Source organism: Peromyscus leucopus, chromosome 8a (genome assembly GCF_004664715.2).
Source record: "Peromyscus leucopus breed LL Stock chromosome 8a, UCI_PerLeu_2.1, whole genome shotgun sequence".
Classification (NCBI taxonomy): domain Eukaryota; kingdom Metazoa; phylum Chordata; class Mammalia; order Rodentia; family Cricetidae; genus Peromyscus; species Peromyscus leucopus.
The window spans coordinates 48,181,026-48,199,049 of record NC_051085.1 but is presented as its reverse complement, the minus strand read 5'-3'; the positions used below and the strand labels follow the sequence as shown (position 1 = coordinate 48,199,049).

Sequence of the window (18,024 nt, the reverse complement as noted above, 5' to 3'; positions counted from 1 at the left end):
TGTGTATGTGCGCGCGCACGCTCGCGCACGTGTGTACTCACAAGCATACATGAAGATGTCAGGGGACAACTTGCAAGAAGCATTTCTCTCCTTCTACCACAGTGGTTCTCAACCTTCCTCTTGCTGCGACCACAGTTCTTCGTGTTGTGGTGACCCAAAACGTAAAACTATTTTCGTTGCTAGTTCATTTCTGTAATTCTGCCACTATTATGAGCTGTAATGTAAATATCTGTGTTTTCTGATGGCCTTAGTTCCGCCTGTGAAAAGGGTGTTTGATCTCCCCCACCAAAGGGGTCACGACCCACAGGTTGAGAACCTCTGCTCTACCATATGGGTCCTGGGGCTTGAACTCAGGTTGTCAGGCTTGATGGCAGGTATCTTGACCTACTGAGCCATCTATCTGGCTTGCAACTGTTCTCTGTGTGGTTCCCCTATTTAGCAAATGATGCCTGTGTAAGGCATCCGAGTGACTACTTCAGGACTTCCCCGAAGACTGTATTTGGCTCTGCCCTATCGGGGTTCAGGCCAGCAGTAACACAGGGCACCAGCACCAGACTTGCACCATCTCACTGAGCTCCCTCTCCTGCTGGGGCATGACACCGATGCCGTCGATTGCTGCTTATACTGTGGGTGAGTGACCAGATCCACAGTCTGCCATTTCTTTACCGCCAGGCGGAAGAGACGGAAGACGCACTTCCTAGCTGGAGATGGACCCACTCTGGCTCTGAACTATTTTCAAGGCCTCAGAGCCCAGTGTATGATCTGCCAGTTCACCGTGAGTAATACTGCAGGGTTCAGACTTGAGGGCCCATCTTGTGCTGCACCATCTAACCCAGGCTCCCAGGGAACCACCACAGTCCTCAGGGGGTAAACCTCTCCCAGGCCACAGTGCAATGTCTGCTGCTCTTTCACAGTTTACCTGTTACTTCTCCCGGGCTCAGCAGATGCTGCAGGCCACAGCTGGGCTACCCCAACCTGGCTCCAGTCTCCTGTGGTCATCAGAAGCACCTTCATTAGCAGATGACCAAGTCAAGCCTTTGCTAGGGAAGCACTTCCATTTTATTTCTGGTGTGTGTGTGTGTGTGTGTGTGTGTGTGCGCGCCGCACGCACACACACACACACACACACACACACACACACACACACACACACGGCATGTGCAAGACTTGCAGGCCAGGGGCAGGAGGTATCCTATGCTACTGTAGGCCTGCACCCCACTTGGGCATGGCAAAAGGATGGTCTTGGAAAGCAGAGGTCCTCCAATAGGCACTCGGGCGAACAGACCCACACGTGGACTCTGCTGAAGAGCCCAATAGTTCGTTTCTCTGTTGCCATCGCTGTCCCAGAGGTCATTTCCCGGTTTCACATGGTTAGACTGCCCTGGGACTCTGGCAGCCTGGGCCAGCCTGGGCCAGCCTGGGCTCCTGTGCCCCATGTGGTGTGTCAACAGCAGCTTCAAATGCCCATGCTCAACAAAGACTTGCTCTGGGTTTAAGGCCATAGCTCTAGCACCCAGTTAGGTGTCTAGTGAAAACACTCTCGCGGGGTTAAGTTACACCCCCTCAGCTGCCTGTTGTTCTGGCCGGACAGCAGATGGTAGTGTCTGCCCAGGAGCAGCCACTGCTATGGAAAGTGAGGTCAAGTAAGAGGTTTATAGAGACACCAGTGTGACCCAGAGGAGGAAAAGGGGATTAAACACACACACACACACACACACACACACACACACACACACACACACACACACACACACACTGGGAAGACTGCAAAGGCTTATGGAAGCCAAGAAATCCCTCCTCCTACCCCAAGAAATTAGAAAGCAGCAAGCCTCTATGGCTTGATCCTCTTAAAAGCATGTTGAAATTTAATCCCCATCATCAAATGGTGATTAGCACTCTGCCTTCATGGATTGATTAATCCACTCACTCAATTAATGGGTTATTGAGTTATTTTAGGACTCAGTTTTCAAATAAAAACCACTTGGCTAGGTTTCCTGTGTGCTGCTTCTCACTCACCGTATGACACCCCGTCTCTCAGGACTCTGTCAGCAAGGGTGGCACCAGATGTGGGCCCTTGACTTTAGACCAGAACTGTGAACCAAAATCTCTTTTCTTTAGAGCATAACCAGGATGTGGTTCTGTGTCACACCAGCAGGAAACAGACCGAGACTGGCTATGCAGATCCCTGGGGGTGTGGCAAGGCTGTTCTTATCTCTAAGGCCCGACTGGGTAGGCTGCAACCCAAAAGTGGAGCCCTAGGAGATACAGGGTAAGGGTCCTTGATCCTGAGTAGTAACAAGTAACATGGGATAACGGGACACACGAATCACCAGATACCCTACAGGACACAACCAAGAGCAAAAGGCCCAGCCAGAGCCTGTGGAAATGCTGGCTGGTCTTAGGGATTCCCCTGAAGTCAGAGCACTGCTCTGTGGAGTGGGTTTATGTCCCAGTGTTTATGACTTCGATCGCGTCCCTTCCAGAAACAGTGTGTTAGAGTCCCAAGCCCCAGCACTTTCCAGCACTTCCAGCTGTGACCTTGTTGGGATGGACCCCTGTGAATGTCATTGGATAAGTGAGACCACCCTGGAGGAGCACCCTTTGATCCAGTGTGACCACAGCTGGATGATGCTTCTGCGAGCCAGTTACATGGGAACCACAGGAGCTGGAAGAAGCAAGGACGATCATCCCCGAGGGAATTTCAAGAGACTACGGACCTACCTGACCTTGACTTCAGCCAGCCAGCCTCCAGAACTGTGACAATAAACGCCTCTTGTGTCAACCACCTAGCCCCGGGAAACTAACTCACACTGCGCCCTCCCTAATGTCCCATCTTATAGGACAGGGCAGCTGTTCCCCTAAAGATGTATTTTATAAGATCCAGCAAGAGACCATAGTGTTTCTAAGCGGGTTGAAAACTAAACATTTGGGGACTACCACCAGGACCAAATATGTGGCCCTCTCCCCTCAGACCGGGTGGTGGGCTGAAGATTGTCTCTCCACTCAAAGATGACCTCCGGACACTGGTCCTGGTGCCAAGTTCAGGCTTTGTGCGTGTCAATCACTGTCAGCATTGCTTCCTACCTGTGGTGTCTCGGTCCAGCTCATGACTGGCAAAGCAAGACAAAAACACCAGAACTCTGTCTGAGAATAGAATGGTTTGGGGGTGAGGGGTACTATTACCAGACAAAAAAAAAAATTAAAGTGACGAGGTAAAGAAGGTGGGTAAAAGAACCTTGGAAGTCATTGTCGCTGTGAAGACACAAGCAAGAAAAAGAAAAATGGCTTCCACGGTGGAGTGCATATCCTCTCTTTCTTCAACCCGTCATTATTTAAAAGCCTTGTCAACATTTAGGAGGGCAACATTTAGGAGGGTAGTAATTATGCCCACAGATCTTCTGAGGACTCCTGCTCCCACTTCCATCTGCCCCCCACGAGGGGCCTTCATCTTTGAGCCTCTGATGGGTGACCGTGTTTGGGCCATCACTGAATGTCCGAGCACGCCGAGGTCCACGAGTGGTGGAGAAAGATGTGCACATCTGTGCTGAATCCGACCTCAGAGGGCACCTCTCACAGCCCCATAGGGACCAGCACTGCGAAGCTGCCGGAACACACGGGGTGCCCTCGGCCCAGAGTGGCATCACACCTGCGCCTCTCTGGGGCTTTCCTTCCTGCAGTGGATCCCACCACTTTTCTGCAAGGTGGCATTCAGGGAGCAAGTAAGAGAAAAAAAAAAAAAAAAACCATAACAGGTGCAAGACAGCATCCCCGGGAGTGAGAAGAGAAGCTAGGAAAAGAAACTAGGGGGGTCTTACAGATGGCTCTCCTCCACGGGCGCGGACAGCAACTGCTGTTCCACACAGACTCACATTCCCAGGCACTGACAAGCTTCCAGAACGGAGCTCTCGCTGATCCAGAATTTAAAAATCGACTTCCTTCTTCCATTACTCTGTCGTATGCTTTATTTGCCCTAAAAAGGCTTTCAACTCCTATGGGCTTGTCAACGGCTCTTGGTGTAAGTGGTACTCTTTACGGCTATGGCCTCCATTCTCGAGTCCTTCTGCTAAAAATACACTAGAAGGGTTGGGAGATGGCTCACTTGTGAAAGTGCTTGCCAACGTAAGTCTGGAGACCTGAGTTCAATCCTGAGGTCCTATGTAAAAGCCGGATCCAGCGGTGCATGCTGGTCATCACAGCTCTCGGCAGGTGGAGACAGGAGCATCTCTAGGGCTTGATGGACAGTCATTCTAGCCAAATTGGTGAGCTCTAGGTTCAGTTAGAGGTCCTCAGGCTTTCAAACGCACACATGCACACATGTCTTAAACAAGCACTGTCTTTTCAGAATGAGCTGTGAATCCAAAAGACAGACCATCCAAGCCAGAGGCAAGTTTCACGTAATGCTCCAATTACACACATACAGGAAGAAGCCATGGTCAGAAACCTGCTCACATGCATCCGAGTCTCTTCCACTCATAAGAGAAGACACGCATGTGTGAGATGCATGGACTCTGTGCCACGGACGGGCCTGGGTACTCACCTGCTCTGTCTCCACGAAGTTGGACACGTGGCCATCGTCGTTTATCCCGCGGGTAAGGAAGCGAGAACCTGCGCGCTCACAGCTGATGCGAGAGATGAGGCAGGCCTTGGCCTGCTTGTGGGAGGCATACACCGTGCGGATGGTCACCACCCCACAGATGACTTTCAGCAACCAGTCACAACAGCTCACCTGGTGCTGCCTCAGGGGCACATGCAACAGCTGGTTCCTGTAAAACAGGTCAGCTTTGGGTCACTCCCCAGTGCTACAAAGGCCGCAGCCAGAGTCAAGTACTAAGGAGCTTCCCGTAAGACCCATTGGGCCACGAGATTGTCACATGCAATTTCATCCAAACAGAAACATTCTGTCCTGGAGGGAAACTCATCCAGCCTCAGGAAGCTCTAAAGGGAGGCTCTGTAAAAGTCAGACACTTCTAAACAGAAGTTCCTTAAGACTAAGGAAGAAAACAATTCACAAGCCTCAGGAAGTCCCTGAAACTTAACAGATTTATAAGGCCTTTCCCATCTTAAGGTTATATAACCAGCAAAGACTGCGAAGGAGAGAAGACCTCACGGGACCTGCCTGCAAGCAGTGCAGAGAGCTACACATGGTTCTAGCTTTCCTAAGTTCTCACCCACGCTGGAGTAGGTGTCCTGTAATGCAGCTGCCTTTAAGTTGTCCAGGCTTCTTTAAGTCAACTCTAACCCACACTCCTGTAAATAACCCAAATAAGCTCAGTGGTTCACCAAGCTGTACTTTGGTAGTGTCATTATTTTGGGCTACTGCGAGTTCCTTATCACAGGTGAAGAGACATTTTGTCACGTCTCCCAGGAAGAATGACCACCCAACAGAGGCCAACAATGACTGCTCTCCAGTGGGCCCTGCAGTTGGAACATATAGATCCAGAAATTTCTGTTCATCAGAGACTCCAAGTGGCTAGGCAGTGTGACATGTAGAGGAGGAAGAGGCCAGACGTCCTTTCCTTATATTATTACCGGGTGACAGGAAGGGCCAGAAGGAACAAAGCTGGAAAGGAAGTCAACCATCCAGGGGCTTTAGGAAGACCCTTGTTTAGACCTGTGTCTGCCATATTCTTTATTAGAACAAGATATTTCCTCATGGGTCCGAGACCTGGCTCAGTGGTCAAGAGTTTGTGCTGCTCTTGCAGAGGATCCTAGTTCTGTTCCCAGCACCCACGCTGGGAAGCTGACAATCACCTGTGATTCCAGCTCCAGGAGATCCAGCTCTCTCCTCTTCTGGCCTCTGTGGGCAACTGTACTCGTGTGTGTGTGTGTGTGTGTGTGTGTGTGTGTGTGTGTGTGTGTGTGTGTGTGTGCAAGTGCACACACATAATTAAAAATAAATCTTTAAAAAAGTTACTCATGTTGTAGTCTGGCCGTAGTGGCATCCACCTTTAATCCCGGCATTGAAGAGGTAGAAGCAGATGGATCTTTAAGTTCGAGGCCAGGCTGGTCTACAGAGCGAGTTTCAGGGCAGCCAGGCCTATACAGAGGAACCCTGCCTCAAAAAACATTAAAAGAACATTACTAATGTTTTGATTAAGTAATAATAATGGGAAAAGATAAAATGACATAAAAGTTGTATTAAATATGCATGCACTTATGTATGTACATATGTACACATACACACATGGAGTAAGATGAATATAATAAAAGCACTATAAAGAAATCCAAAACAAGTTAAAAAGGGATTGGGTGAGAATAAAAATTGATCAGACTCCAGTATTTCTTCCCTCTCCACATCCTGCAGTTGATTCTGGGCGCTGGGGTCTGTGATGAACATGATGGTAAAAACAGGATACATGCTCTGCCTTGATATGAGGGTTTGTCCCTAGTTTTACTGCATCTTGTTATACCATATTCGGTTGACATCACCAGGAGCCTGCTCTTTTCTGAAGGGAAATGGAGGAGCAGTGGATCTGGGGTGAGTGCGTAGGGCTGGGAGGAGGGAAGTGAGGGGGTGCTGGAGTCAGGATGTGTTGTATGAGGGAAGTATAAACAATCAAATAAAAAAGCAAACAACAACAAAAACAAAAAACCACTCAGTACATACACATGCAAAAGTACACAAAGCACCATTCCAAAATGATTGGCACGGACTGGTTTAACCCATCTATCTGTGCAGCGACCCTATGTGAAAGGGATTATCAGAAATCCCACTTACTAAAACTAAGACATGGGAAGCAAAATGCTTGCCTGAGACCACAGAGCCGGCAAATGCAGTGTGTGTCCTAAAGCCAAGTCTGAGAGCTTTATTTTATTGACTGCAGTGCCAGGAGTAAAACTCAGGGCTTTCTGCATGCCAGGCGACTCCTCCACCACTGTCATAGTCCAGTTTCAGCCCTCCTAGATGAAAGCCCTCCAGTTGCACAGGGCCACATCACCCTCCCATCCCCCATCAGCCAGTCTCCCTCATACCCGGGAGGTCCAGACAGCACCAGTCTGAGACCTGTCACCGGGAAACTTTCTCTAACAGGGTCTGGACCAAATCTAGGCCACAGTGGCCTATTTGTTTAAAAAAGGGAAGCGGATTCCTGCCCTAGAGCTCAATTCCCTGGTGAGGTGTGCAAGTAGAGGATGCGCCTGTCTCAAAGCCCTCACCCTGAGGCAAGCTTCTGGGAATGTGACCACTGCCAGCCCCTGCCACCCCCACCCAGCCAGCCTGCCATGGGAGCCCTGCCCACCATCTGGGTTCTCACAGGTGCAGTGCTGTGTGTGTGTGGAAAATGGCTGAGAGGCAAGACCTCACAAAGACAGGCTGCTTTCGACACCACACTCTGAGCTTCAGACAATAACATACTTTAATAACATACATTAAATGGTCCGCTGGCCATGCCACTATGCCCCCTGTCACTGGGGGCATGGGAAGAAGCCTCTGTCAACTGGACAACTCTGATATTTAGTTAAGTGACTCCAGGGGATGGGGGGAGGCTCAGAGCCCAGGAAGAAGAGATCAGCATCTATAAAGAGTAACAGCTTGGTGCTTCCTGCCAGGCCTCAAGTGCATTAGGAAGTGACAACCACTGGGGAAGGCTGACCCCACTGCCATCCCCCTTCCTGTGCTCACCAGCTGTATCCTCTGTGGACTCCACTTGCCCCCTGCCGTGGCTTCCAGACCTCAGCACAACACAATGGGCTGGGTGATCTGGCTGCGGCCACTCTGCCTGCTGACTCCAATGTGGTCAGCTTCATGGGCTGGGCTGGGGACCCACCTAGTGCATTCCACAGATAGTTCTTCCTCCCAAATCCAAATCCAGCCTGGGATCTAGTTCAAAAGGGGTACAATGGGGCCTCCTCTCCTCCAAGCCCTCTCAGGTCCACCTCTTTACCTTCCTGGCTTTGTGTTGCCTCTCATCTTCTGTGGTCAATGGGAAGACAGTTACCAAAGTGCTGGGGAAAGCCAGATACCCAGGGTCTACTGTTTCCACGGAATGCCACAGCCTCTTTTCTGTTCACAGACATCCCTGCTTTGGAGTTGCTTCCCAGCCTTGGGCCACAGCTTCAGGAGTATGCGTGGCAGTGCAAGGCACATGCTAGTCCCCCAAAGAATGATCAGGAATCACAGAACGTCCAGCAAACCCCTGGCATCTTCAACTAGCTGCATGGTCTGCAGCCCACCTGGGCAGCTCGCTGGAAATGTGGAAGGGGTCTTAGACCCTCTCCCCTTCGGCTGTACTGGAGCATGCATTGTAACAAGACAGGCAGGATTTCATATGTGCTCTAACCCTGACTGTTACGAGATATTGATACACTGTGTGAAGGTGTGACTTGGTATAATAAAGAGCTGAATGGGCCGGGCGGTGGTGGCGCACGCCTTTAATCCCAGCACTCGGGAGGCACAGAGGCAGGCGGATCTCTGTGAGTTCGAGGCTAGCCTGGTCTACAAAGTGAGTTCCAGGAAAGGCGCAAAGCTACACAGAGAAACCCTGTCTCAAAAAAAAAAAAAAAAAAGAAAAAAGAAAAAAAAGAAAAGAAAAAAGAAAAAAAGAGCTGAATGGTCAATAGCTAGGCAGGAGGTACAGGCAGCATTTCTGGGGATAGAGAGGACTCTGGGAAGAAGAAAGGCAGAGGCGCCAGGAGACACGGAAGAAGCAGTATGGGAGGTATGTGGCAGAATATACATTAATAGAAATAGGTTAAGTTATAAGAGTTAGTTAAAAACAAGCCTAAGCTATAGGCCAAGCTTTCATAATTTTTTTTAAAAAAAGATTTACTTATTTATGTATATGAGTGCTCTATCTGCATGTACATCTGTATGCCAGAAGAGGGCATCAGATCCCACTAGATATGGTTGTGAGCCACCATGTGGTTGCAGGGAATTGAACTCAGGACCTCTGGAAGAGCAGCCAGTGTTCTTAGCCTCTGAGCCATCTCTCCAGCTTCAAGCTTTCATAATTAATAAGAAGACTCCCTGTCATTATTTGGGAGCTGGTGGGAGAGAGAAAGACTCATTACAAATGGCGCCCCACATGGGGTGCCAAATGATGCTTTTCTGTCAGCTTAGTGGATGCACCTGAATCACTGATTTTTTTTTTGTTTGTTTTTTTTTTTTTTTTTTTGAGACAGGGTTTCTCTGTGTAGCTTTGGAGCCTGTCTTGGAACTCACTCTGTAGACCAGGCCTGCCTCTGCCTCTCAAGTGCAGAGATTAAAGGTGTGTACCACCACTGCCTGGCTTCACTGATATTTTAATTATCATCTGCTGCCCCATGGCCCCTCAGTCAGTACCCCACCAGCCACTCAGGCTGCGGCCTGGTGGCAACTCCAGTCCCAAGGCCCCTGGGCTCTGCCACAGCCACTTATCAATTAGACTCAGAAGTCGAAGGCTGGGGTGAAAACCTGCTAGCTCAGAGAGGCTGAGTAGCAACTAGCTGACCTTACTTTTGGGCCAGAGATCCCACTAGAGAGACAACTCTTCCCTTGTCCCAGAAACAAAAGAGCTCAAACTCCAGTCCCTGCCCTTTCCTTCCTGTGTGTCTTCTCTATCCAAATTGTTGGCTTCTTTATGGCCAATTCCAGTCAGCTAGTCCCTGGCTCTGCCCCCTGATTCAAGGCATAACTTCATTGGGCGGTCTCAGGAGTGTCAGCGTGTGATCAAAATATCCTACAACATGTGACCACGTACACTGACAAACTGGAGAGGACCCAGGAGAATGTAAAGGTAGGGTGCTAGGGATGGATATAAGGATGTGACAAAGGTTACTCTATCGAGAGGAATGAGATATTCATGAGCAGGGAGCTGAAGTCCTACAGGAAGGTCCCTTACCCTACCATGGGAACCCTTGCTGGCTCCTGTGGGTAAAGCCAGGCAAGCATCAATGAAGGGTAGGAACAAGCCTCCGTGTCTGAGTGTGGCTGGGAGACTGGTGTGGCTCTACAGGGCTGGGCTAAAGCATGAAAGACAAGGTCTGCTAGGACACACGCAGCAGGATTCCCACTACAATGCTTCTGCCCATCTCTCTCTCATCCCCAGGCAGTCTGAGGAGAGCAGCAGCACCATAGAGAAGGCCTGAGGATGGTCTCTGCAATCATTGCCCTCTCTGCTTCCACGCAACATGGCAGGTCCATGATCCAAGGCTCTGGATCATCTGAGGAGAGCATCACTGTAGAGAAGGCCTGAGCAGGTGAAGCCCCAACGCTCTTCCCTCAGGGAACAGAGTTTCTTTTCAGGATCTATCTGGGACCCCATGAGTACATTCCCGGAGCTAGGCCCACAGGGTAGGTAGGGATGCAGAATTTTAGCTGTCTTCTCCCACTGCACAGAGAGCAAGCATGGCTCTCAATGCCACGCCACGGCTGACCCAGAACCCTAGGCAGATGCAAGAGGGAAGGCCATGGCTGGCTCAGGCGTGACCCAGAATCTGCCCTCTGTGACCCGGTCCCTTACCAGAAGAAGGAGGTCCCCCACTCAGAGCAGTCATCACCCTGCTTCTGCGCCCTGATGGTCAGATCGAAACTGGAGCCATCATTGGGCCATGCAAAATAAAACACCCCTGAGCTCAGGATTTTCTTCAGGGCGAGCAGGCGGTCTTCTTCTTTGGCCTCTTCCTGCAGGGGGCAGAACTCAGTGGCGGTGATTTTATAGATCTCGGCGTCTGGAATTCTGCCCACTGATGTGCAGCCTGCCACCAACACCAGGAAGCTCAAGGGGACACCGCCTGGAAGGAACATAGACAGAAAAGATGAAGGACTAGGGACGCAGAGCAGGCTGCATCCCAGAGTACACCCCAACCCTAACTGGAGGGTATTTCTAACTCTGTCCCCTAGGCCTAGGGGGGTGCTGCCCAGCTACCCAGCCTGTACCCCAACCAAACAGTAGCACCAATGCCACACCCATCAGAAAGCTGTGTTATTCCTCAGCCCAGAAAAAGAGCTGTTGCTCGAACAGACCCTGCTACGGTGATTCTGATATGAAGGCTTTCCCTCCCACAGCCCTCTCCCTAGCTCACCACCCTACTCACCTCTCAGCCTCAGCTCTGTCCACAGGACAGAAAGAGGGACTTCGGGGCCCAGCCATCTACCCTCTAGCCGAGCACAAGCCTCCTATTTTTAACATCTTTCCCTTCCTGATCCCAGTCCTCCAAATCTGTGCCAACACCTTCTAATCCACCCCAGCCCTTACCCACTGCCTGGGCTCCCTCACCGACACAGCAGGCACAGCCTTCTTAAGCACAGCTGGATAGCAGACCTTCCCTGCTCAGACCCCTCTGCGGCTCCCACGGACACCCACCCCACCCCAGGACAGACATGAAACCCCTCCGGAGGGCTTCTGCTCTGCACCCTGCCCCACATCTCACCCCCGCCTCATATGTGGACCGCTCCCAGGCAGCTGCTTTCCAGGGCTGCGCTCCGCCACTCCTCCATGGACCACCCATTCTTACATTCGCTCTGTCGTTTTATGGGAGACACCCTCCCACTTGGCTAAAGGCTCCACTGCCATCTGCCCAGCCGAGGACTCCTTCCAACCTCCCGACCAACTTCCCAGCCTCAACTCTCTCCTGGCAGGGTGGAAGGATGAGCCCTCCACCTTCTGGAACACTAGGAGCCTTCCTTCCTTACTGGGTAAACCCCACTCCTCCTTCAGGTCCATGGGCAGCACCTCCTCTAGGAAGCCAGACCTGCTCTCCAAGACACAGTAGGGTGCCCCTCTTTGTATCCAAAGCTTCCCAAGCAGCACTGGGGCACAGAAAGCCAGTAGTCTTCACTCTGGTTGGGTCCCTCAGCATCTGGGGCTCTGCGCTAGGGGCAGGACTTAGTGTACACTATCATCTCCCAGCAGCCCGTGCGAATGAACACATCCTAAATATATTCCAGTGCAGGAGACTGAGACATCCTTCTCCAAGACCCTGCCACACCGGCTCTGGCTGCTCCTTCTCTGTTCCAGGTACCCTACTTCATAACTGTACTACCTAAGTCAAGGGGTGGTGGCCATGTTGTGTGTCCCCTCAAAAGACAGGGCCCAAGAGACACCCCCAGTAGGTAATGAGCCTGGATCTATCAAGATGTCCTTCCCACCCTGCTGAGGTCTAAGGATATGTCCCAGCAAGGTTTACTCCAAATGGCCAACAGCCTCCCACTGACCGAAATGATGCTTTATGCCATCCTTACATCTTGTCACGCTCTCATATAAAAGCCCATGATCCTACCACCCACCGCCTCCAGCAGGCTGCCCTTCTCACACATTGGAAGCGTGCATGCAGCTCCATCGAGGAGGGCGACTGGTTTTTACTAAAAAGCAGTTGCTGAGTAAGTAGGTCATGGCTCACACATGCTGGCTGATGCACTGTGGGGAAGAAGGGTGCCCACAGGGCCAGGATATTGGCTTGGCATGTGCCTCCTCAGGAAGTCACTTTGAAACAACGGGAGAACCAGAGTTCTGCTGGGCCATTCCAACAGTTAAGGTGAGGTTTCCCAGTAGGTGAATTTCAGTGAGCGGGGCTGAGAGAGAGAGAGTCCACAGCCTCGGCACCTGGCTGCCTGGACTCCTGAGCTCAGTGCCGGGGAACAATGGTACCCAGCAAAGTCGCCTTGCATGGTCTGGGCTGGGGGCTCAGGGAGAAGAGGATGGTGCCAGCTCAGGAAGGTACCCTTCAGCTGGGCCAGGGCTCCAGGAGGTACAGGTAAGTTACAGCCACCACTTGGTATAGAGCAGAGCCCAATACCTCCATACAGATGATACACAGGACCATGCTTCATGCACCAGGTGCTATAAAAACCAGTGACTTAGCCATCCCAACCACCACCACTGCCAGCCCATTTTATAGAGAAGAGGCAAGAGGAGGCTAAGAAGCTGGGGTGACTGAGAAGGGGAACCGGGATCATCGGAATCCACTTTCTGGCTACGCCACTTGGGCCCTTTACTCAGGCTAAGTCTTGCTCTACAGCCGGCACTTGGCACGTTCCTTCCTGACAGGTAGAAGTGTTGATGGACCTAACAACACTGTTCTTGAGGGACGCCATGGCCATTGCACACGCAAGGTTCCCAGGGAGCTACATCCTGGCCCAGGCACACTATTCTGGGTTGAAATCCCACGCAAATATGGGGTTTTCTCTAAACCTGAGGTCTGCCGGCCCCTGGCCTTTTGACACCTTAATCTTGGGCTGTAAGATAGCTACCTGCAAATGTTTGTGAGCCACAGCTCCTGTTTCTGGAACTTTGCTACAGCACCCCCCCCCCAAATGCACACCCAAGTTTTCACCCGCATCTGAAAAGTCATAGTGAGACAACAAATAGAGATTAGCTCTCTCTGGGCACTGGCACTGGGCAGGTGCTAGGCACTGTTAAAAATCTTTTAAAATCATAATTAATACGTTATTCCAGTTTTGACTGCAAGAGTCCTGGCATTCGTGTTCCTATAAATAGGTAAGGGCAGCGGGGGATGGGCAGACTGACTAATTGGCAGCTGCTGGACTCTTTCTTGTTGCCTTGAGCCAAGGGACATTCAAACAGCTGGGGGATTACCCTTGTGCTAGCACCAGCTGTTTGGAAGGCTCCGCAGATGCTGTGAAAGAAAACTACACGAGGATCACAGGTGTGGCTCTGGCTCCTGAAGGTACAGCCTTCTTGGTGCTGTTTCCCAGTGGCCTGGCTAAGCGACTGCTTGTGACTGGTGTAAAAGGGACATTACAAGCACACACTGTCATTCATATGCAAAGTGTGCTTGTGATTGGCGCAAACACAAATCTTAATTTACATGTGAGGCGTCTCCTGATGGGTCTACAATGCCCCTGCTTGCCTATAGAAACAGGTTGGTAAGGCTCACTTAGGGAGTGGGCTGGGAGAGCCTGGGCTGCCGGCCCTTGGTGTTGCAGCACTCGCCTGATCGGCGGTGTCTCTTAAGGGACAGCAAGAAACAGCAGCAAGCTGCCACAGCCACGGAGGAGCAGGCAGCAGACCAGGGCAGGAACAGGGGGAGATGGCAGTCAGTGCCTCAGAGGATGGAAGGCTTCGAGCAAAGAAGGACAGGTTATAGAGGGCCTGAGTAGAGAAACTGAAGTCTCTGGAAGAGTTCCAGAGCTGCCAAGCCTCTACGGCCGAGGGTCTCCGACACTCAAGGCCTGGGGGCCATAACACAGGCTGCTCTGTCACGGGTGGAGAATCATGATGCTTGGGCCTGCCCACAAGCTCCAGTGTCAGCTGCTGCGAAGGCCTAAGGAATCTGGATGACTTCCTGCAGGCCTACGCGTGTTAAGACTTGTAGACAGATGGAAGGGTCCTGATGCCAAAGGCCAGCGTGACGGACAGCTGGAACACCAGAGGGCGCCACCTGCCGCTGCTCCCACCTTCTCCCATCACTCAGGGCTGTCCAACACAGGATACAAAGCCTCCAATGACTGGCCCACGAAGAGCTTCTTCTCCTTACCTGCCCACAACTTCTATCTGGGTAGAGCAGAAGGATGCTTGGTAGCATCACATTTAGCAGCATGTTCTAAGCGCTGACGGGAAAGAAGAAAACTGCCAGAACCTTCATTACCAGTGTCCCGTGGACGCTGATGACCTCCCGAGCATGCTCTTCCTGAGCAGGTGGCTCCCAATCGCACTCCCATCCTCTGTCCCTCAGACTCTCACCCTATCATAGCACAGTCTGTGCTCCAAGTTCTCCACTGGTCACCCTCTTACTATTCGGCACTCGACCAGGTTCTTAACCAGTTTCTGGTTTCTCATCGCCATCGTTTGGGGTGCCAAACTAGCCAAACAGTATAAACAGTACAGTGTACACAAAACATTTTGGTAAATCATCACTTAACATAAAATGTAAAGATGTGTTGTGAAGACATTTTATGACAAGACAATAAATATTGACTGGTGGAAGGACAATAGATTGCACCATTTCCAGTTACGATTTTCTTTTTTAAAGGTTTATTTTACGTGTGTGTGTGTGTGTGTGTGTGTGTGTGTGTGTGTGTGTCCCCAAAGACCAGAGGTGTCAGATCCCCTAGAGTCAGAATTTCAGGCAGCTGTGAGCCATAAATGTAGGTGCTGGGAACTGAACCTGGGTCCTCCTGAAGAGCAGTACACACTCTTAACCACTGAGCCATCTCTCCAGTCCCTCTGGTTTCTATTTCTGTAGATGTAAACATGATACAAAACTGTCCATGTGGATGAGTAGCTGGGAATAGAAAGCTTAATTATAGAAATGTCATTCAATTCTTCAAGATCCTGAGTTGGTACTCGAGAAAAATTTTAAGTAATTTATCAGCAAAATTACTATTTAATGCTGACAGATTATATCCAATTAAGTTCTTCAGTTAGGAGAAAAGCAAACACCTGGGCAGTCCCTGACTTACAAATGAATGGTACTGAGCCATTGACATGGAGGACTTCAATAATACCGACAGCACTGTTTTGAAGTATGCCTTTGCGTGGCACCCTGGAGTTCATCACCTCCAGAGCAGAACACCATGGTAATATTCCGATGAGAGATAATGACTATTAGAATGAAGGACGAACTGTGGGTCAGACACAGGGGCATATTTGAGCAGATTAGCTACCAGGAAGAGCTGAAATCTGGGAGTGGTCTTTGGAGAAACCCACATATCTGTGTACCTTGGTGGTCACAGAGGAGCATGGACCTGTAGAACTCATGCTGGGCCATGGCTTCTCCTGGGCTTGCTCAATAGAGCAAGACTGACTGGCCATATTGGCCTGACTTCATCCTACCACTCTTGATCAATGGTCGTTATTTGTGCTCCATGTGCTGTAGATTTTAAGAAAAGGTCCAGAATCAAGCCCAGCAGTAAACTGGTGGAGGTCTCTGGCTCCTGCCCACCTGTCAGTGTGGTCTGGGCTGGCAAGACCAACAGAGGCACACATTGTATGTCAAAGCAAGGCTCATACCTTGACTATAGAACCTGGGTTTTGCTTGCGAGAAGACCAATTTTCTGATACCGAGAAGCAAAGAGGTTCAGCATCTAGGTTCAGCAAGGTTTCAGAAGTGGCCAATGGAAGCCGAATTCAGGGGTCTGAAGCCAGTGGGGATCTGATAGCAAGGTTAAAGACCAAGCCTAGATGGGGCTGTGGAGTCTATGCTTCCCCTGAGGCTTGTTGGGGCCTCAGACAAGGTGCTTAGCATCTCTGGGCCTCACAGTGGGACACACTGGGGATTGAGGAGTGTCCCATCTCTCCCCGCTATGAGGCTCAGATCTAGATGCTGTGTGTCTCTATGGGGTGGTCTCCAGTCCCTCTTCTCTTCCGTTTGCATAGCACAGAAGCAGTACACTCAGGACTTCCCTGTGGCCGGGCTCTCAGGGAGAGTACATGGGCACCATGCTATTCAACACCACAGAGAAACCCGAAATCATCCTTGGCTAGCATATTTACACCAAAGAAATCAGCAGACACTACAGATCAGGGTCCCCACTCCCCGAGTTGGATGCCAAGCACTTGCTAACACACTCCTGGGTATGAGTATTAAAATCAATTATTCAGACAACTGACAATGGCCAGTCCATTTCGAGACTTGCTACATGGAGTGCCCTGAATCTCAAAAGGCTAGTGACTCAGACATCCTCTCCAGAGAAATCTCCTGAAGTGACCTCTGCGAGTCTGTATCATGGCCATTCAAGGAAACAGCCACTGAAGACACCAGCCTTGCCCGTGGTCTTCTCAGAGCCTCTTTCACACTCGAGCTGTGACAGAAAGAGTCAAGGGACAGCAGAGCTTCTTAGGATGCAGTGGGGGACGCAGGTTCCCTCCCTTCAGTCTCAGGATGGCCACTGTCCCCATAACCTATCCTATCACATGACCAGCCTCCTTAGACTTTGAGGAGCACCCACAGATTTCAAGGCTATCATGTTTACGCCCTCATAAAGAACTCTTGAAAACTGTATGGGGGCTGGCGAGCTGGCTCAGTGGGTGAAGGCACGTGCCGCCAAGCCTGGTGACCTGAGTTCAGTTCCCAGGATTCATATGCTGGAAGGAGAGCACCAATCCCTGCAAGTTGATTTTGATTGCCACACTTATGTCATGGCGTGCGTGCGTGCGTGCGTAAGTGCATGCGTGCGTGTGTGTACACTGATTTAAAACAAAACAAAAACCATCAATTGTGTGGGAGGGCTGGCAAGATGGTTCATCCCAGTAAAAGTACTTGCTTCCATGCCTGATGACCTGGCCTGGTTTGATTTTTGTAGCCGTATTAAATACCATGACCAAAATCCAACCTGGAGACGGGTTTATTACACCTTGTACTTGACAGGCCGTCACTGAGGGGAGCCGAGGCAGGAACCTGGAGGCAGGAACTGATGCAGAGGCCATGGAGGGGTGTTGCACATTGGCTTGCTTCCCCTGGCTTGTTCAGCTCCTCTGCCCAAGGACTTGCCTGAAGACATCAGGGTCCACAGTGGGCTCGGCCCTCTTTACATCAGTCAGCAACCAAGAAAATGCCCCATGGACACTCCCACAGGCCGATCTGATGGAGACCACTCCTGAACCGAGATTCCCTCTTCCCAGATATATCCAGGCTGTGTCAAGTTGACCCGAACTAACCAGCACATGACCTTAGTTCAGGTTCCTGTACAGTAGAAGGAGAGAACCAACTCCTGCATGTTGTCGTTTGCCCTGAACACAAATGCCATGCGCGCGCATGTGCACACACACACACACTCACTCACACACTCACACACACACACTCTCACACACACTCACTAACTCACACACACTCACTCACACACTCACACACACACTCACACACACTCACTAACACACTCACTCACACTCACTAACACACACACAAAATAAACAAATATGTAAATAAGTACATACAATGTAAAAAAAAAAAAGTATTAGCTATGTGGGAGAGAGGGGAGGCAGCTTCTCTGTTTTTACAGATGAACGAGCAGTCCTAGAGAAAGTAACGGAGTACAGAAGGTCAGTCAGTTGTGAAGATGGAGCCAGAATCCAGGAGAATCTAGTGGAGAGTTTCCAGGGCTATATATCGTGTGCTGGTTCACAGGCTGTGCACTGCAGAGCTCCA

General features: G+C 50.7%; 1 protein-coding gene across 1 annotated transcript in view; it reads right to left on the bottom strand.

The window, feature by feature from the left end:
- The window catches only part of Synj2 (synaptojanin 2), a 103,748-nt gene that overhangs the window by 45,700 nt on the left and 40,024 nt on the right, over positions 1–18,024 (bottom strand). The window contains 2 exon segments of the mRNA XM_028888632.2: positions 4,538–4,763; positions 10,440–10,710. Of these exon segments, the coding sequence (XP_028744465.2) occupies positions 4,538–4,763; positions 10,440–10,710 (497 nt within the window).